This window comes from Apium graveolens, chromosome 4 (genome assembly GCF_009905375.1).
Source record: "Apium graveolens cultivar Ventura chromosome 4, ASM990537v1, whole genome shotgun sequence".
In the NCBI taxonomy this organism is placed as follows: domain Eukaryota; kingdom Viridiplantae; phylum Streptophyta; class Magnoliopsida; order Apiales; family Apiaceae; genus Apium; species Apium graveolens.
Genome location: NC_133650.1, coordinates 117,977,937 through 117,999,302, shown reverse-complemented (window position 1 = coordinate 117,999,302; position 21,366 = coordinate 117,977,937). Strand labels below are relative to the sequence as shown.

At 33.1% G+C, this 21,366-nt stretch overlaps 2 protein-coding genes across 2 annotated transcripts; one reads left to right on the top strand and one right to left on the bottom strand.

The window, feature by feature from the left end:
• Positions 1-1,101: 1,101 nt before the first annotated feature.
• LOC141719254 (histone-lysine N-methyltransferase CLF) lies at positions 1,102-15,609 on the top strand. The gene is made up of 17 exons (XM_074521626.1): positions 1,102-1,351; positions 2,468-2,569; positions 2,789-3,111; positions 4,037-4,198; positions 7,884-7,968; positions 8,132-8,284; positions 8,376-8,423; positions 8,509-8,580; positions 8,827-9,551; positions 10,273-10,426; positions 10,550-10,767; positions 11,465-11,596; positions 12,259-12,349; positions 14,473-14,520; positions 14,602-14,730; positions 14,834-14,911; positions 15,044-15,609. Exons 1-17 carry the CDS (start codon positions 1,235-1,237, stop codon positions 15,233-15,235), a joined length of 2,829 nt encoding a protein of 942 aa, XP_074377727.1. The 5' UTR covers positions 1,102-1,234; the 3' UTR covers positions 15,236-15,609.
• A 2,112-nt stretch (positions 15,610-17,721) lies between these two features.
• Positions 17,722-20,993, bottom strand: LOC141719251 (PI-PLC X domain-containing protein At5g67130). Its single transcript, XM_074521624.1, has 8 exons — positions 20,679-20,993; positions 20,432-20,554; positions 20,155-20,292; positions 19,967-20,065; positions 19,571-19,874; positions 19,259-19,482; positions 19,089-19,175; positions 17,722-18,389 (listed from the first exon to the last, which is right to left on the bottom strand). Exons 1-8 carry the CDS (start codon positions 20,811-20,813, stop codon positions 18,216-18,218), a joined length of 1,284 nt encoding a protein of 427 aa, XP_074377725.1. The 5' UTR covers positions 20,814-20,993; the 3' UTR covers positions 17,722-18,215.
• Between the last annotated feature and the right edge of the window lie 373 nt (positions 20,994-21,366).

The window sequence follows — 21,366 nt, the reverse complement described above, 5'->3', positions numbered from 1 at the left end:
TGTTTTGTTGGAAATCAGTCGAATATCACATATTACATTATCTAAATTCAGATTTATTCGAATTGTATAGAAAAAATTGATATTATAAAAAAAATTGATTGATATGTTACAAAACTTTAACAAAACATAAGATGATATTTCGAATGTCACATTTTTATATTATTATAAATTAAAAAAAATATGTTTATTCCGGAAATATGATTTTAATCTACATAATAAAATATAGAGATTTGATTTGTAAATTATAGAAATTTTTAAATAATTGGTTAAATCCGAAATTGTTGATTTATAAATTATAGATTTATTAGTAATGAGAAAATCTGAAATTGTAGATTTGTAAATCAGAGATTTGTTAGTAATGGTAAGAAGTTCAAAAAGGAAATAATTTTGTTAAATTTGTAAGTAATGTTTAAAGGTCAGAAAGGGAAACATTTTTTAATTTGAATATATATTAATTAGAGTGATTAATGGTTAATCAAAGTTGTTTAACGTCATGGTTAAGAATCTGAAAAAGGAAATAATTTAGTAAATTCTGATCAGTCAAAATTGAAATGCTGGCTTCTGATTGGCTAAAAATTATGAGAAAGTATCTAATTGGCTAACTATATGGTATGCTAAACTCAACTTTTATAAAAAAAATAAGTAATATGATGAAAAATAAATAATATTCAATGAGTACTCGCTATAAATATATTATATCTTAAAATATTTATATACTATAATTTATGTTTGCAAACAAAACATAATTTTACATATATCTTTCAATTCTAGCCGGGACAGATTTTTCCTCGAAATTATAAACATAATTTTTCTAACGAAATTATAAATATAATAATCGTCTCATATTTGCGTGAAATAAAAAGCATAATTGCGTGATATAAGAATTTATTGATTACCATATTTATAATTTCAACACGGTGAATGAATCAGGACGCCTCGTATTTTGGAATTTTAAACAAAGGTGCATGCATATTTTTATTTATCAATTTTATAACTAAAAAAATAAGATGATGATAATTAATATTCAATTCACGAAAAAACCTTGTAGATAAATACCGAATAGAAAAATATATATATAAAGAAGTTGGGCGCATCTGGAAGTATATAAAATGTAAGCATAGCCTGGTAAAAGCTCAAGAGCGGCAGGAGAAGCAAAATTGAGAAAACAATTTAGGGCTTGTAAAATCGAGCCCTTCTGTGTTTACACATGGTCAATTAAAATCTCGAAATTCAAATGAGTCCTCAGAATACAATTGACCTTCGTATCCCTTCTGAATCTATGCCACCGGCAATGTCGCCATCCGATTCTTCTGCCGGTGATAGATCAGAATCTCCCGATACTCCTCCCGAGGTTTTGTTTTGTTCTTATATTTGTTTTTAATTGTTGCGTTGGATTGGGTAATTTATGTTTTAATCCACTGCTTGTTAGTTAGATGTGTGTGTATTTGTTGTTGAATCTATGGTTGTGTGTTTCTGTTTGTGGTTGTGTGTTTGTTTGTGGTTGTGTGTTTGTTGCTGCATTACGGTTTTTGTTTGTTTCAGTGTATTGTGTTAGCGAGTAGTATAAAGTGTCGGAATTTGTTGTACGAGCTAGGTTTTATGGCAGTGAAACTCGTGTAAACAGCTTACTTGATAAGCTTTTGAATTGTTAGATGTCTGTAAAAATTTCGAGTTTTTTTATGTTCTTTGAATTTAGGCCTATTAACTTATTCCTCGTGTTGTGTGTGTGTGTGTGTGTGAGAGAGAGAGAGAGAGAGGTATGCTGCATTGTTGTAAAGGAATGATATTTATGTGCTCGGATGAGTTATGTCCCAAAACTTTGTTGTGTCAGCTCGGAAAAACCACAGTTTATTTGGTACACCATTGAATAATTTGATTGTGCGTGTGTTTATAAGCCTGTTATAAGTGTAGGGTTTGTCTTGTCTTTCTGCATTTTTAAATCCAAGTGTATATTGTTTTTTTATGTATGTGATGCCACATTGTGATAGGACTATTTTTTATGTGTTTGATGCAAATTTATCAGCTGTAATCTAAGGCTTGAGAATTATTGTATAAGCTCATTGTAGTGGAACTCAGGTTAATAGGTTACGTTGCTATGTTTTAAGTGTAATGAGATATAATTGATGATAAATTGGTGTGGGACGTGCTTGATTATCTGTAGAGGAATGTAGTAATGTTTGGTATTTAGTTAGACATCTAGTTATTATATCATTATCCGTATGAAGGTTTTTTTACCTTGTTAGAAATTTCGAAAAGATGGTAAAATTATATAACAAATCTAATCCATTGACCAATTTAGAGATACCTGAAGTAATGTTGCGTAGTTCTTATTTAGTTAAAGAAATTGCTACTGATTTGGTCAGACATAAGGCTTCATTATTCATGATTGCATTCTTTGCAAAGAATGTAGTTTTTTTTGGCATGTTCTTTAGCCTTTTGTATAATGAAAAATTTGCATTTTATACAGAGTCAGAGACTGCAAGAAAGAGATCTACCACCTTCAAAAATTTCTATAGTTATCAATTCTGTGAAGAAACAAGTTTTTGCTGAGAGATGTGTCCATATAAAGGTACTGACTTATTTTTAGGAGTCTAAACATTGATAAGCCTTAACATCTTTGTTTTTTTATGGTAAAGTTCAATTACAGAAATATATATACTTACATGACTCCACTGAGGCCTGAACCCTTGGCCATTTGTTACCAAGAAAAGAGGGGTATTTACTAGGCTACAAATGCCAGGAATATACTTGTATTGTTTGGCCTGATTGGTTTTGATGTTTTTCTTAGAGGAGAGTGGAAGAAAATAAAGAGAAGTTGGCTGATCTCACCAACAATTTTTTAAGGTTTGCACTAGAAAGAAGTATCCTGACGGGTAATGAGAGTAATGCCAGCAATGATCTACTATCGAGGAGGCAAAAATATGCAGTTGATATGCACAATGGTATAGAGAAAAATAACGGGGATAATGACAGCAATACTTCCCAAGAAGATGGATATGGATCTGTTATTCTTTTAGGATCTAGTATAGCAGTGAAGAATGCCGTTCGTCCCATCAAACTTACCGAAGTCAAGAAATTACCAACATACACCACTTGGGTTTTCTTAGACAGGTAATTTTTTTCATTCGTAAATATGGATTTTGATGTTTTTTTGCAGCTCACTATACTTAAGATTACTTTAACAGTGTTTATCATACTTAATTTCCTGCATTTCAATCACTTCCAGGCTAGAATTTTTGATATCATACCGCGTCAACCAATGTTACCCAGGCTCGGGTATGGGTGTTGGACACAGATGCGGATTCTAGAGTCGGATTCTTAATTTCAATATAATTAGGAATCTTAGATATGGATCCAAGGTTGGACATACGCTCTTAATTATTAATGTTAGAATGAAGTATAAAATCAAAAGAATAACATTGAAACAAGTTATTCATAGACCTTGCTTCTCTATTAACAAGTTGTAAGGAGGCCTTAGTTCTCAATTTGGAGTAGGATGCTAAAAGGTCAAGTGTCCGGTTTTAATAAGAAGGGTCCAACTCAGATCCCATACCACACCCTATGTCATATTCGGTGAACATGGGTATAAGGAAAAAATGGAGAGTCCGGTTAGCGAAGGTGTCAACTACGCTCATATCGTCGATTTGCAATCCTATAATTATCACAACATCTGGGGGCCTCATCTGACTTTCTATATTAACCTTGCCAAAAATGATAATTTAAAAGAACTATTCTCTCCATCCTTGTATGAGAACTTCTAAGGAACTAGTGTAAGGGGGTTCAAAGTTGCATCTAAAATTCAATGTAGTTCTATTACTCAAGCATCAAGATTTTTCTTTTTCAAGTAGTGATTTTGGTGCTTTCTGTTTTTCAGAATATCAATTAATATTGCTGTCTCACTATTTAACTCTCCCAATAACATGTCTTATACGCTGTTTCTCTTTGTGATATAATATTGTCTCCATATAATAATTTTTATCTCCCTTGTCTGCTGAATTTATGGCGGTTTTGTTGATGGTATTGTAAAATAATGCAGAAACCAGAGAATGACGGAAGATCAATCTGTTTTCGGTAGAAGAAGAATTTATTATGATCAAAGTGGAGGTGAAGCTCTAATTGCTAGTGACAGTGATGAAGAAGTAGTTGATGAATTTGAGGAAAAGAAAGAATTTAAGGATTCTGAAGATTACATACTACGGTAATTATTTTTGAATTTGATTATTGTTACTCTAATGTGCATGCTTACATTATCTAGATTCTTTTAACAAGTGAGCTGGTACTCTTACGTGAAATCCAGAATTTTTCAGCTTTTCTGTGCAAATTGGCTGTCTCATGCACGTGCTAGTAAACTGTTTTTTAGATGGGGAAAATCTTGCCAATATTTTCTTTATGGATATCTCAATGTTTCTACGGTCCTTTCAACTCTCTCTACCCTTGTTAAAATATCTTGTAACCCTTAGTGGTGGAGCCGTAAAGTCATCTCACTGTTAGAAAAATGCTCCTTCATTTTGTAAAAAAACATATTTTTAAATTAACAAAAAACATTTACAATCAGATATGTTAAAGAAATGATTAATAGAAGTACCTTTTATTACAATGTTTGAACTATATTAATAGGCTTGGATTTGGAATTCTTCGCTTACCTTTAAAAAATATTTCAAATTTATGTATGCAAGTTAGAAATTACATGTAGATAAACTTCTAGGTCAGTAATTATGGGATTACCGTTCCCGAGGTCACCTTCAGGTAACTTACGTATGATTTCAAAGAAATCCCTTAGGGGTCGTTTGGTTGGAGACATTCGGGAATCAGGTATGAGTTTCGTTCATTCTAACAGAGTTTCGTTCATTCTAATAGCATACCTGATGTTTGGTTCAGAACTTTATTTCTTTAAACCCATTCCTCGTACCCCTGAGGTATGGAGGTGGGTACGAGAGAAAGTTATGGGGAATCAATTTTATTTCCACTATTTCAATTCTATTTAAGCAACTATAAGTAAATGTATAATATAAACAAAAATTAATGATCCAAAAATGTTTTAAAATAATAGTTAAAGCAATATTTTAAATTAGTTAAAATTGTTAATTTGAAAATATTTCGAGTCAAACATATTCATTCCTGTACTCAACCAAACACATGATATTATAAATGATACCTGAAACCCATGGTACCTTAATCGATTCTTGATTTCAACCCCACCCTATTCGAACCAAACGCCCCTAATAAAAAAGGAGGGTGTTACTGTAATTGCAGAAGGTTGCATATTTTTTACAAAATTTGTCATTCATATTTTACATTGTAAAAGTAAAACCCTCTCACCTTGTATGATTCACCGAGGTCAACCTTAAGGCCTTTTTTCGCAATAATTATATTATAAATATTTTAAAGAGAAAAATGCCTCTAATTACGTACTTAGGGGAGTTATATGAGTATATAGTGTATTTTAATGACAAATTTCTAATTTTAAATAATTTCGCTAATTACAAATGTACCACTTGTGCATTCACATTCAGAATTCTTTGTCACTTAAATTACATGAATACGTACTTAGGAGCATCAAGCCCAATTTAAATTGATAACTATAACTTACTCCCTCTGTTTTTTTTAATAGTCGCTTGACTTTTCTACACACATTTGTAAGTGTTTTGATCGTATAGTTAAAATATTAATATTTTTTTTCTAAATAAAAGTTTATAACTTGAACTTTTTTTTTTTGAAAATGATAATTTTTATTATGCGGTCAATGCATCTTGAAATGTGTGCAGAAAAGTCAAACGATAGTTAAAATGAAACAGAGGGAGTACAAATTATTAGAAGTGTAAAATATTATTATAAATCATACGTAGTTACAAGCTTATAACTTTTTTTTTCGAATTACAAATTTATAATGAGTTTTTGAAAAATTAAAATTATTAAAATTAATCTGGATTAATTTCTATTTATACATACAAATTTTTAGATGTCTCCCCTTTTACTTGAACACTACAAAAGAAAATTAAGCAATATAGTCATTGTTTGATAGAGTACTCTAAGTAGATGTATTGATATTAATTAGATCTTGATAAGAAAAATTATAACCAATTTCTATATACATAGACAAATGGAGTGCAAAACATATATTGTAAAATCAAATTATGTAGACGTCAACATATCTCATTGGAGGACATACTATTGTATTGAATCAGTTTAGGGATCCAGGGTACACGGTGGGATACGCTAGGTATTACATCCCTCCTTTACTGGTCACCACTCACCATGGATATATAAACACACACAATCAGAAGGATGCTTGAGGAAAGGCAATTCAAATAGGAGAGCATAGATAACTACCACTCATTATGCCCATTGGCTGGTATACTAGAACTTACCTATTCTATAATAGATAGAAGCGTACTTTGGTGATTTCTTGGTTTATAGTCGTGTTACTGTAAACCTTACCTGGAAAGGAAATTATTTAGAATATAATTTGTTAACCAATATACTAAGAAATTAAAAAGCAAGCAAGTTATATTAACTAGGCTCGGTTATTTATGTTTACAAGGACAAGGACAGGGGGCTTAAATGTGATGAACAAGTTATAGGTGTTCAGTTAGAAGTGGGGTATTCTAAAAAGGTCTACAGTTTCCGATCAACCAGGGATTCTTTTACAAATTTAGAGGGTGTGTCGATATTCAAAGTTGTCAGTTGTCGGTATTTTTAAGAATGTAATTTGTTAACCAATACTCCCTCCATCCCATTGGTTTCTTTACATTGGGGAACGGGGGATCGGCGCGCATTTTAAGACTCCCATAAAACATGGTTCCCTAAATAATTTTAAATATTTTTTTCTTTTAAATAATAATATAATGTTTGAAATTTTATACAGAAAAGAAAATTCTAAAAATAAATTATAGAACTATATTTTATAGTAGTCTTAAAATACGTGCCAAACATGAAGAAAAAGTATGTAAAGAATCTAGTGGGACGGAGGGAGTATTACTTACGAAAATGAAGATAATGTTATATTAACTAGGCTCGGTTGCGTATGCGTACAAGGACAAGGATAGGGGCTTAATTGTGGAATGAACAAGTGATAGGTGTTCAGTTACGGCTGGATTTTTTTATGACCACATTTTCCGATCAGCCAGGGATATTGTCACGAATGTCAAGGGTGGGTTGATTTGTCAAAGTTGTCAGTATATCAGACAACCCGGGTCAGATCCTGAGTTTTTATTTTGAAAAATCGGGTCAAGTCCCGATACCTAATCCGAATAAGCTGAAGTATATTTTCCCAGATGCAACCAACTTGGCTAGTTCACAAACCCAACCACCACATGCTCCCAAATGATCATGATTTGTTGATGCACTTAATAATATTACTCCACCTGATATAATGAAGTCAAGTCTTCACATACCTCAATGTGGGGCTGGGGTGTCAAACTATCTTATATATGCTCACACTTTATGGAGATTTTCTTCTTCCATGCGTGAATGAAACAATATATAGTCACTTAATGATTTGCTAAATGTTACTGCTCATTCTACTTGCTTTTTTATTTGTTGCATATTGGTCTTAATCTTCCATTGTTCTTGTATTTATCACTTGGTAATTAGTCACAACATCTGGTGCAGAAACTATCTTACAGTATATAATCATTTTTTGGGTTTTACTTGTAGATGCTGTCACAAATGAATTGTCTCTGTTATCTAATAGTCCATCTCTATGTTATTGGACTGCCTAGATAAATTATATGCTCTCCATCGTAGTTAGTTCTGCACACACATTAAAATGGTATTCATTTTGTAAAGAAAGTAACATATACTTTTTTTAAGCTAGGGAGTATATAATTATGTACATACACGTACTTTACATATCATTATAATCTTTGTATTTGTATTGGCAGTGAGACTATCGGCGAAGTTGGCTTATCTGATGCTGTTGTGGATTCACTGGCACAGTGTTTCTCTAAAAAACCTTCTGAAGTCAAGGTAAACATTCATTTGGATTGAGGTTGCTCAGGAGGTTATGCTAGATTTTCCATCGTTTGTTATCTGATAAAACTGGTCAGAGTGTAAGCTTTGGTCCAGCTATTTCCCATTTGTTCCCTGCTGCTTTACAGTGATATGAACTTCGATCAAACGTCTTATACAGGCAAGATATGAAGCTCTTACGAAAACGGAAAGTGTAACTGCTAGTGTGGGATCACAAATTCCACTCCATGAAGAGATTCCAAGTTCGTATCTTGATAAAGATCTTGACGCAGCTTTAGATTCTTTTGACAATCTATTTTGCCGTCGATGTCTTGTAAGCACTTGTTAGCCACTACAATTCTTTAAATTGTTTTTTGGCTGTAGTCTCGCATGACTGACTTTTTGCTGCTTTTTTTACTTGGCAGGTGTTTGATTGTAGATTACATGGGTGTTCACAGGATCTTATATTTCCTGTACGTATATAAAAGAAATATTAATATGAAGAAATTTGGTATTAGAAGTGTTTGGGGAACTTACCTTGCTTTCTACTGTAATTAGGCTGAGAAACAACTTCCATGGACCTGTCCAGATACGGAAAGCAAGCCATGCGGCCCTCGCTGTTATCGTGTGGTAAATAATTTACTTTGAGAGACATTGGGCATCATACACTACTACTTAGGGCTACTTCTATCCTAGATACAGAACAAGCACCTAAATCATCTGAGATACTGAAAAATCACCTGAATCAATAAATTGCCATCCTCAGCATGTGATAGCTGTTTACTCTAAAATATATGTTTTCATTATTTTATCTGGTACCACTCTTTTTAATTAATTTATAGAAACTAATCAAGGAAATTCCATTACTCATGTTAGGTCTTAGAGTCAGAAGGTAAAGCGCACTCTCCTGTGAGGGCGAATGGAAAAGATGTAGTTGACCCTTGTTCTGATAGTGCTGGCTTTCAACTAACAAGAGAGATATCTTCCGGTTTATCTTTGAGGAGAAGATCGAAGCCTGGCCAAAGTGAAAGTGTTACATTAAATGGAATAAATGTAGCAGAAAGCAGTGACTCAGAAAGTAAACATCTACGGGACATCATTGGTACTCACACCTCATCATCAACATCAAAAACTAAGCTTGTTGATAAGCGTGAGGTTCATAAGAGGAATAGCAGCAGACTAGCTGAGCACGTCATTAACATGAGGAAGAGGCGGAAAAAAATGGCGATCACTTCATATTCTGATTCTCTTGCCAGTGGGAGTCCTGGTTCTGGTGATGCAAATACTCAGTCCAACTTACGTAAAGAGAACGAAGAAGCTAGTTCTTGTTCGCAGAAAGTGATATCTTCAAGTACTAGACGATCTACAAGGAAAGACTCCCCGGATTTTAATGGTGATAAGTTATGTCAGCATAAAGTTAATGACTCTCTTTGTACGGGAATGGTTAGTGGTCAACAACCTGTGCCTAGCTGTGATGACACCTTGAAGAAAGGGGAGTTCGTGGATGAGAGCATTTGTAAAGAAGTCATTGAACCTAAATCTTGGAAAACTATAGAAAAGGCCCTTTTTGCGAAAGGTGTGGAGATATTTGGCAGGAACAGGTTGGTTAATATCGTTTTGGGTTTCTTCAATTGGGCAGTGTTAAATTCTTATTAATCAAATTGCTGTATAGAATACATGCTTATGACAAGACTTGTTTACGTGCTATCAACTTTAAAGAGCTTGCTAGGTGATGTCTGATACTAATTTTAGATTGTTTCTAGATTAAAACAGACACATACAATTTGAAGTTATAGCACTTTTGTGTATATATACATATATATTTGTCCTTGTGATTTTCAGAATTTCTCTCTGTTGTATAGGAAGACACCTTATGGTACTTTTTTTAATATTGTACTACTTCCATTACCAATGGCATTTATTTGTTTGCTTTTACAATCATAATCCCCAGGTTTATTTATTAACTTGTCTTTTTCATATTTTCTAGTTGAATATACTAAGCTACTGTGTTGCATCGTTGCCTTTAAATTACGAAGGAAATTTTGTGACCAAAAGTACATTATCCAAGGCTAATATACTTCAGCAGTTTAGAATTTGATGAAAAAATGATCAACAGAATAACAGCATGACAAATACAAATTAATCTGTGCAAGCATCTTTCTGTGATCTCTCTAATACTTAAAAACACTTCAGAATTATATATTGTGTCAAAATGATCCATCCCCCTGTTGCAGTGATTTTAATTGGTTCGTCTAATTTTGTTATGTGTGTTAACTTTTGCTACTTCAGTACATTATTTACTAATGAGGCTCACTAATGCAGCTGTTTAATAGCACGGAATGTGATGAATGGATTAAAGACATGTTCGGAGGTGTTTCAGTTTATAAATCACTCCGAGAACAAGATTTCCGAGGATGGCAATGGTTTGAATTCTTTGGCTGAGGGCTTTTCTAAGGGCGATGGTAATGAAAATATGGTGAGTACGTGGCTCACTGCTTGTGCTCTGTCTGTTCTTTTAATGCTTGTGCTCTGTCTGTTCTTTTAGTTACTTCTCATACTAGCTTCTAATTAAGCAATTTAAACAAATAATTATGTTTAGGGTACTCGCATAAGAAGAAGATCAAAGTTCTTACATAGGAGAGGTAAAGTTCGACGCCTGAAGTATACATGGAAATCTAGTAGCCATTCATATAGGAAAAGGATTTCGGACGCGAAGGATCAACCTTGTACACAATATAACCCATGTGGGTGTCAGACTGCTTGCGGAAAGGAGTGTCCTTGTTTTATAAATGGAACTTGCTGTGAGAAGTATTGTGGGTAAGCCATTTATCTTTTGAACATAGATAACTGACCACGTTTTAATTCTTTTGTCCAAATCAGACAAGGTGCTATAATACTCAATAGTTTCATGTGTATAAAATATTTATGGGTTAATTATGAACCAACTCTTTTTTTTCATTATAATGTATCAAGTGGATCACCATCAAATTTTTGGTCTCATGTAAACCACTCACCTCATATTAAGTTACACTGCATTACATTTTTAATTTTAATGAATGGGAAAAGCTAAGAATGACCATTTTTCTGATTAAGCATGTCAACTTAGTCTCAGCCTGCATATATATATATATATGTTCATCACATCGGGATTTTATCGTTCTACCTAGCTGCTGAATTTAACCTTCTAAATTTACAATTTTTTGTAATTAATTTCATATGTACAATCACCAAAGCATACTATCTTAAAACCCTATAATCGCCTTATTATTTGAACAATCCACATCATATAATTTAACGGAAAACACTTATTTTAATGCCAATTTTTTTAAAATTAAACGGAGTGAAATTATTTTGTGTCGAATTATTAAAATAAGACCAATAATTTGTTGGTGATTAACTTGATATATTAGATCGAAATAAGTGAGTCAGTTGAGAATTAACAATTAACTCGAATATATTTATATATACATAAGTGAAACCTCATCATTCGGATTCATTAAATATAATTTTTCAGATGTCCACGGACTTGCAAGCAGCGATTCAGAGGCTGTCACTGTGCCAAAAGTCAATGTCGAAGTCGACAGTGTCCATGCTTTGCTGCAAGTAGAGAGTGTGATCCAGATGTTTGCCGAAATTGCTGGATCAGGTAAGTTGTTACTTTTTTGATAAGAATTCCATCATATCATGCTTCAGTTTAAAATTTGGTGCAGACTGGTTACATGAACTTTGTAAAACATCTAACATCTATCAATTATTCAACTTACATGGTGGTTATTTAAAATAGGATACGTACGAAGATAAAGCAGTTGCACATTTTTTCTTTCCAAGTGGTCTTGTTTTGCTAGATAAGCTACACTAATTAAATAAGATCTTGTGAATAGATTCAGAGAAATGTGTGCAACAAAGTTATAGTTTAAAAAAACAAAGACTTTATGTTATGTGGTATAATATATAGAATTTTAAGGAAATAAGAAATTAAAATGCTGGAGTACAGGAATACTGTAAAAGTTTATGTAGAAAATATGATGTGAGCGAGCTGTGAGCACTTGCTTTTAAGTCTTTCTGTTATTTAATGCAGGCAAACATAATGCAACATGTCTGATTATTGTAAAGGTTGCATTTTTTCTATTTATATTTTTATGGCAGTTAACTTATGTGATATTCTCATGTCCATCAATTTATGATTTTACTTGTATTTCTTTGTGTTCGCTAGCTTGTTGCAATTGCAAGTTGTTATTTGTAATTGTAGAGTTCATAACAAAACCAAATATTTTCTAATCACTGAAAATTTTCAATTATGATCTGTAGTTGTGGCGATGGTACTCTTGGTGTTCCCTGGCAAAGAGGTGATAATTATGAATGCAGGAATATGAAGCTTCTTCTAAAGCAACAACAAAAGGTAAATATCTTGTATATTATGTGCGTGTCTCTGTATTATCATTTATTAAAGTTTTCTTGAATTATATATAGGATATAATAATTTATTATATATAGGTTATAAATCATATATAAGATATGATTTTATTATATGTTCATATTTCGTATACATTATTTTTAGTTTATCGAATGAAATTAATTATATTTGATAAGTAGATTTTTTAGATTATTTTAGAATTAGATCCAATCACAAATTTTTCCTTCTAATCATTGGGTTAGAGGTTCTTATGTGGTTGAATCACCCAAGCCTTCATTTTTGATTGTTTTATTCCATAAATTCCTTGTTTTGGTACCTGCCCAGCTGTCCTGTGGCAAAATTTTATTCTGAGACTTGAACAAGTTTTTTGTCGTTGGTATAAGTATAAGCGAACTGGTTTGTTAAAATTTCCAGAAAGGCAGAGTAAGACTGCGCTTGACGAGAGCTATTAACGGTAATAGTGAAAAAATATTTTTATGTTGTCTCTGTTAAGATTAAGTGGTTAAGTCCAGTAAAAGAAGCCATGAACAATCTCTATTTTGGAAAATAATTTGTGATTTAGTAGCGACATGTGTGTCTAGTGTGATTGGCTGTAGTCTATCCATCTACCCTACATGAAGATTCTTGACTTCCTTTTCACATTCTTCGTGACTGGACTCTTAAGGATTTAGTTTCTTTATATGTTCCAGATGTCATTTGTAATTAGAAATTATATGCAATCCTTTCTATAAACTTAATGGATATGTTGCAATAGACTACAACTTGTAGTCATAGATGGTGAGGTTGATTTTGGGAAAGGATATGGGCAGGATATGTTAGGAACTAAAGTTTGGACTTGATGAAATTGTTGCCGAAGTGGTGGTTATCTGCTTCTACTTTTTTTCTGTGATCTAATATAAGGAGTCTTTAAGACTTGGTCGTTTATGAATTCAGGTGGAATGGGTAATTGATTTTTTACTCCTGTAGTAAACTCTTCTAGTAGTAGGATATCAGATAATGAAGAATGAGTTGGAGAATATTTTTGATGGTTGTGAATTTGGGATTAATTTATCAATTGGCTGCGGATACTTTTAGTACCCTCTTCTAATGTAACTAGAGATTGTCGCCTTCAGATGTTTAGGGCTATCCTAAATCATTTCTTGAAGTGCATACTCTTCCTATTTGAAATGAAGTCGAGTTTAAACCTATGTAGCTTATTCTTCTGCTATGTGCTAGTTATTCTCCCTTCCTATAAAATAAACATATGATACGGAACGGAAATAAAGAATTATTTATATGTTATTAATTAATTTATCTATATTTATTGTAGAGATAAATAATGTATTTATCTATATGTTTTATATGTGGGGCTAGTAGTTTATTAGATAAGTAGTTCCCAATTGTTATGGGCCTTAGACCGGTTGGTTATTTTATTATGGTTTCTATTCCTTATATAAGCGCTGTAATCCCCATATTATTAGTAAGCTTTGACTATACACTTTTTCTTGGGAATTGTATTGATCATTTATTCTTGGGATTCTTATAATTCATTGGTTATCATCTCTTTAATAAATAAATAAAATTAATTAATGACATATGAACATAAATTAAAATAAAAGCTTATTCTGCAAAGAGGACCGGGAGGGATAATGTAAACAGTTGGCCTCTTTTTTAAGTTTTATTTTAATACGGATATTAAGGATAATCCAGAGAGTATCAACAGTATTTAGGGGAATTTTCTTGCATTCAGTTCTTACTCTTATTTATAAACTGATCTGTGCTTGTCTACTGGACAAAAAGTTTGGGTGGCTTTTGGTTTGTACTTTCTTTGTATGACATCTTTGTCTGGTCCATAACTCCATGCCCATGAATGATAATGAAAAAGTTACTTGTTATATTTTTTCATGTCAAATTAAAACTCAACAAGGTCAACATTGCCTCTGATACCAGTATTGTCAATAACCCGGTGTAGGCTAAAATTGTACTTTGATCAAACATTTATGCAAACTATTCCTAGAAAGGGTGGTAATGAATTTTCATTTTTCTAAATGTGAGGAATCAAGTTTTTTCTCTTTTTCTTCCCTTTATTTTTGTGTTTGTGGGGTTTTAAAATGGCTACTGGAATACAGGTGTTACTTGGAAGATCTGATGTATCTGGCTGGGGAGCCTTCTTGAAGGTAACTGTAAATAAGATTGTTGATATGCCCGAGTATTACAATTATTTTACTTGCTACTGCTAACCTTTAGTCAATTTTCAGAATAGTGTTGTTAAACATGAATATCTTGGAGAGTACACAGGGGAACTGATCTCACACCGTGAAGCTGACAAACGTGGCAAAATATATGACCGTGTAAATCACTCATTTCTCTTCAACCTAAATGATCAGGTATGACAGATCTGGAATGTGCTAGACTTTTCCAATCTGAAGTTTGTTCTCTAGACTGCAACACTCTTTAAGTTGTGTATCTGTCTATTTTTTTTGGGTACAGTATGTGCTTGATGCTTATCGGAAAGGAGACAAATTGAAATTTGCAAATCATTCCCCAGTTCCCAATTGCTATGCAAAGGTATTATGATAGTAAGCCTTGAACTTATGCAGTGGTTCCATTCAACAGAAAATTTGAGATCACTACCGTGTATTAAGATAAATGCCTACTATTCTTGTAACAATTTTGCTTGGAACACAATTGTTTATGCAGGTTATGATGGTGGCTGGGGATCATAGGGTTGGCATATTCGCAAAGGAAAAGATTTCTGCTGGGGAAGAACTCTTTTATGATTATCGGTATGAGGCAGATAGAGCACCTGAATGGGCCAAAAAACCAGAGTCCTCTGGTACCAAAAAAGATGACCATACTCCTTCGAATGGGCGAGCAAAAAAGATAGCTTGATACCAATTTTGTTGACATTCTTTTATAAATAGAAGAGTAATCCCGATTCCCCTTCCGAAGTAAATTATGCAGGCCTCTTTTTCCTGGAGATTCTCATAGTTCATCGCGACTCCACCGAGACCTTGTTAACTTGTATTTTCATTTTGGGGTGTCCAGACTCCAGAGACTTGATGGGATTCAGCAGGTAGAATGATTCAAAGATCAAATCTTTTTTCATTTTTTAGGGCATTTAAAGCTCAATCTAGAGTTAGATACTTCAACAGAAAATGTTGATGGTAACGAACTCCCAGCTTCGTGAAGTGTCCAGTCGCAAAGATATTGACTTGTGATAATTTTGTTTCTAAAGTTTGTGTTTATTATCTCTATTCTTTTCATATTTGTTGAACTCAAGATGCACCAGAAAATTTGAAGTTGAATACAATTAGCAAAAATGTTCATTGGAAACACATCTGGTGAGACTAAAGTCAACAATTTTTAGTATAGAGGATAATTATATTTTCGCTTTTGTCAATAACGGTCAAAGTGGGCAAAATCAAACTTCAAAGAAAATATATATCAACAAAAGACTGATACAGTGATTGAGCTATTGTACTTCCGATATGAGTAGATAATGGTGTGTGCGTTTATAATTCATTAAAAAATGGATACTGGTGTGTGCGTCTGTAATTCATTGAAAAGCGTCTGTAATTCATTAAAAAAGAACCTCGTCAAAGATGAGAATAGGGACACGAGTAATAAGGGTAATTGAAACCACCAACTATCTAAAGGAGCAGGAAGTGATACCCCCCCAAGTCGGCAACCACGTGAAAAGAACGTACAACCATAAAAGCTGTGCCAAAATTAAAGGGGTTTGGCCCATGAATTATTTATTATTATCACGACCCGGTCTGCTCTCTTATTTAGAGTGGGGAAATAAATCCATTTTTCTTGCGATTATTCTCATATTTTGACTGCAGTGAGGAACAGCAATCAAAATTTGTTTAGTTAGAACAATAATGCAATGCTTTAAGTCGTGTTATTTTTATAATTTAAAATCAAATATTAAAAATTCTAATTTTGGGTTCTATACTTTGATACAAATATAACAAATATTCATATATATATCTTGGTTCTAAATTTGAAATAAGGAATGCATTTATTCATCTAACCACATCATCAAACTATCATCAAACTATTACAAATGAGATAAATGTTGTTGTGCTTTAAATTAAACTTAATGAAAAATGACAAAATTTAGGTAAATTAGGAAATATTTGGTTTCAAAATACATATAGTATTGGAGTTGAAGTTTTATTTTAGTATTAAAAGATAATTTTTGATGACAAATTATAATAATATCTATAGCTATTTTACATATTACATTGGACTCCCTCTTGCATGTTTTTATAAGCCCCCTTTCAATATTGTTTATTTTTTCAATAACTCTACTAAAATAGAGTGTTCTAACAAAAATTGATCGCTTGTTATTATCTCTTAATACGTTGTTCATAGTTGGCATTCTGGTGTAATGTAACTATCAATCCATGATCCATCTCTGAATTCTTGCACGTAACTTGTTTATAAATTAACATATCAGAGGGGATACTCATCTTTAAGTCATATTTACTAAAAAAAATATGTCACTTAGGGGTGAACAAAAAACCGACCAAATTACAAAACTGATCCAATCCACCCCTTATTTTGGCCGACGAAGCCGAATTATCCAAAATTCGAAGTTTAATTGGTTTGATTTCTTTTCAACCCGAATGTTATGGGCTGGGTCAAGTTTCAAAATTTTAAATTCTTACTAACCCAACCCAACCCGATTTTATAATTATAGTATTATTATTTGAAATTTTAGTTTATGTATTTATTGTAATAAATAATATATTTAAAATAAAATTATTATTTTACGGATAACACATCATAAATTATTGATTTTAAACTAGAAGAGTACACGGTACGTATACTATTCAATAATATTTATGTTCCGCTAAATTATGTGGTACATTACTATCCAATAATATTTATGTTCTGCTAAATTATGGGGTACATTTCGACTTTTAATTAAATTTATTTGTAATTTTGACTCCTAAAAATATTTAAATAATTTTATTTGAGTTTTAACCAAAACAACCCGACCCAATGTATAAAGGAGGGTTGGATTGAAAATAATTTATTTAGTTAATAGGTTCATTTTTTTAAAAACCGAACTAATTGGATTGGTTCGAATTTTTATCCGCCCAACCCGACCAGCGTTCATTCCTGATGTCAGTGATTGTTGCCTTTTGGCTTTTGGTTTGGTTCCTACAACAGAAAGAATGAAAGAAAACCAAGACACATAAAAGGGAGTTTCTACTCCCAACTCGAGTTTGTCATGAACTCCTTACAAACAGGAACACTTACAAGCTATAAGCAGTTTATATTTGCTACATCTGGAAACCTGATAAGAGAGATTAACAAAACTTGCCATTAGAATGTAATCAAGAAAGATTGCGACCAGAACATTAACCAAATTAAGCATATTTAAATTGATTCTTGATTAAGAACAGATCTGTTTGAGCCTAAGAACAACATTATCTTCAACTATGACGAACAGGATAAAAACAAAAGAAAACTGAATGAAAACTGAATTATACATCTCTCTCAGGTGGAAAAGTGTAGCAAGGTCTTTTACTAGATACAGTACTGTATGCTAATAGAAAAACAGAAACTGAAAATTTTGTGACATGCTAAGCAACAATTACACGCAGCACTTCTATCATCTAGCAGCTATACTGTTAAACATACTTTAACCATATATCTGAGCCGCATTGATCCATTTTAAACTCAAATCTGCACAATGCTTCAACCTCGGTTGAATTTATATGAAGTTCAAGCTAGAAAGATCAATCTTAACTTGTGTGCGTACCTAGTCTGATCTTACAAGACTTTACTTCCTAATATGACAGGCCACCCACTAAACTGTAGCTATCTAGACAAAATATGTATCTATTCTATATTATAGTGGGAAAATGAACATGCTACATAAATAGAAAATCATAAAATTTGAAATATGGAATGTTGGCGCTGATCCTGACAGCTGTACAGATCCAGAAAAGCTTCCTCCGGTATTTGTAGCTGGAGTGGTGTTAGATGGAGAAATGTTCTTGCATACCCCAACTGGTGCACCTGCCTGTAAATACCACCGTGTGCATTAGAAGACTGAATCAACTAACAAAAAGGATTTAAATCAAAAATCATAATCTTTTACCACTCATCAAAGCGGTAAACTTTTTTTTAAAATTACTGATGAAACACTTTACCACCCATCAGAGCTGTAAACGTTTTTGTAAAGTCAGTTTTCTAGAATTTGGTTTAAATAAGGAATGTAACATTAGTAAATTTGTGATGTTGCAAGTTAAAATCTAGAGTCTCTATTTTAGATAAGTTCAGACCTTGCATACAAGCATCTATCAAACATAAATCAGCAGTCATGTAGACCGACTTATCATTTCAATCACACGAGAGTGTAGCCTGTAGGGAGGGTAGAGGATCTGAACCCCATAAACAGAAGATTTAATTAACATAAAGTAACACCACAAGTTACATTCCTCATAAAAATGCATAATTTTACAACTTTATAAAACATGTTAATTATTCATTCTAATTAAGATCGTACAGGAGACTCTGAATATGCTCCTTTATCTGAACTTGTAAAAAGACCCCCAATAACTGGCCTAAACTAATTGCAGTGAAATACTAAAATGTTTTTCGTTTGAAAATTAAGCTTTTCATTTTAAAGTTTTTAACTCTGAAATGGTTTCTTTGAAATTTTCATCATGAAGCAACATAGCACATGCTAAAAATCAAACTTTTTCTGTAAGATAATAACCTGGCAGGCAGTGACAGTACTGCAACCGCATAACGTACGACCATTCATCTGATCCACGGCATCAAAAACACCTCCCCCATCACTTCGCTGCAGATAATTGCAGTTAGAAATCATTATGTAATCAAATCATTATATAAGCCTGACTGTGGCAAACTAAAATAATTCAGTACCATGTAATAGTTTACTGCCAAAAAGTTTGCCATCACATTCCCTGCTGATTTATAACAGGTTCCAACCAAATTAGCAAGTGGAGCTGAATGCTCCTTGCAAGCTTCAGCTTCTACAGGCATTGTTGGAAAATAATTTTGTAGTATAAGGGAAGCACTTTTTGAGTTTAACGGCTTCGACTCTTTTCTGTTTGGGCAGGACCCTTGTATCACTCCACCATCTCCAGCTGTAACACATGACACCATAAGCTTGATAATAAATTATGTAGCAGAAATGAGAAAATAAAAATATAAATCACTTTTAGTAGCACTTACGCTCATTTTCCAGAATGTACCTCCACTGATAAGCAATCCCCTCACCAACTTCCTTGGAGGAGTCAGAGGTGAAGACTAACAATCTATAATTCTCTTGGACCATTTTTGTAATGGTTGGCCAGTCCGCACCCTTCTTTGGCATCTTGGAAACTGGAAACCAGTACTTGTCCAATCCGGCATTGGCAAACAACTTTGTCAGTCCCTTTGTAGTATGTACATAGTCCTCAATTATAATGGTGACAATCTCAGTCGGGTTTTGGGTCAAAAACGCTTCAACTTCCCTTAACGTGTTAATTGCAGGTTGCTGAAAAATACACAATGTAGTACATGTTAGAAAAGTGGCCTACACAAAAATTATTGAACTTTATACTGAAGTTGTGGGATGATAGATCATACAAAGGCTGTGAAATTGAAACACTGGCCACGAAACGAATGGCAGAGCCAGATATCATTCTCAAAGTCATACATATCCAACATCAATCCCCTCACTCCATTCTGAACAACAAACAAACAACATCATAAAATCAAAACAACTAAACGACTAAATAATTCAAGACTACTAATCGAAAAATGCAATGACATACTCTGAGTTGGTTAGTGACAGTATCTTCTTGATTATAAAAAGTAATTCGCTGAGTACCAGTCAATATAGGTGCATCAACAATCGAAAACGAATTGTGGGTCATGAGCCACGTATACTTGTTGAAAGGCAAACTGCTAATCTACACTCATCACCGACCACAAAACATACCAAACACAAACAGACATTACCACAATGTGAGTTATAGCCTATATTCAAAATTCTCAAAAAGATTCACCATATAAATTAGGCATAAAATGGTAAAAAGATAGGATCATTACAAAAGAAGTAGGAATATTAGCTTGGCCTCTAGTACAAATGGGCTGATTCTTATCAATTACTGGACAATTCCCACAATATAAACCTGGCCCACAATCAGTAGCAGCTGAACATGATTCCATGAACTGTGCAAAAAATGTAATTCTTGAAAGATTCAGCTTCAAACTCAAACAATTATAGTTGCAACACATATGATCTATGCATTATTACAAGCAAAAATACAGATAAATGTACATATAAAGAATGAACCTGACAAGTGCCATCAGAACAAGCAGTAGAAGTAGTGATGAGTAAGATAGATACAAACAAGAAGATGTAGTAGGAGCTGCAGTCATTGGGAAGTGTGCATCTGCTCATTCGATTCTCCGAAGAACAAGACAACATCGTCACAGAAGAGAGAGAGAGAGAGAGTTCACAGTGTCCCAAGTAATAAGTTTTTAAGTGAGAAACCAAAGTTGGGTTTCTATAGTTATTTGTTGGAGAGAGAGAAAGAGAGAGGAGAGAGAGAGAGAGAGGGGTAGGTGCTTTTTGCACTTTCCAGTTTCCAAGTATAATAAGTTAATTCCAAGGATGTTGTTTGTCTGAACTCTGACAAAACTAAAAAATAGTAACAAACACTAATACTACAACTCTACAAGTAGTGTCGTATATAATAGGCTAAATAGCCGATTGGCAAGTATAGATGCTTAAACTGTGAATATTTTACTATTAAGTATACTTTCAAAGGCAATACCAATTTTTTTGAATGTCATTAGCGCCTAAAAACGATACTACCCACCTTAAACATGCTTCAGAATTGAGACAAGTAACGTGCTATTCTGGGGCCTTTGCTAGAGGTTACGTTAACTTTTTTACATCGAGACACCAGGTACCCTACAAAATAGTACTACTCGATTGAAAAACAAGAGATGCCATTCTCTACTCCACGGGTGCTCTA

What these genes read in the sequence shown, in the direction of transcription:
- LOC141719254 (XM_074521626.1), top strand. Translation starts at nt 1,235, where the DNA reads ATGAGTCCTCAGAATACAATTGACCTTCGTATCCCTTCTGAATCTATG. An exon ending in AAAAACCTTCTGAAGTCAAG is followed by an intron (nt 7,969 to 8,131) that starts GTAAACATTCAT and finishes CGTCTTATACAG; the next exon opens with GCAAGATATGAAGCTCTTAC. An exon ending in GCCCTCGCTGTTATCGTGTG is followed by an intron (nt 8,581 to 8,826) that starts GTAAATAATTTA and finishes TACTCATGTTAG; the next exon opens with GTCTTAGAGTCAGAAGGTAA.
- LOC141719251 (XM_074521624.1), bottom strand. Translation starts at nt 20,813, where the DNA reads ATGTTGTCTTGTTCTTCGGAGAATCGAATGAGCAGATGCACACTTCCC. An exon ending in CTAATATTCCTACTTCTTTT is followed by an intron (nt 20,293 to 20,431) that starts GTAATGATCCTA and finishes TGATGAGTGTAG; the next exon opens with ATTAGCAGTTTGCCTTTCAA. An exon ending in TGGCAGTAAACTATTACATG is followed by an intron (nt 19,176 to 19,258) that starts GTACTGAATTAT and finishes AATTATCTGCAG; the next exon opens with CGAAGTGATGGGGGAGGTGT.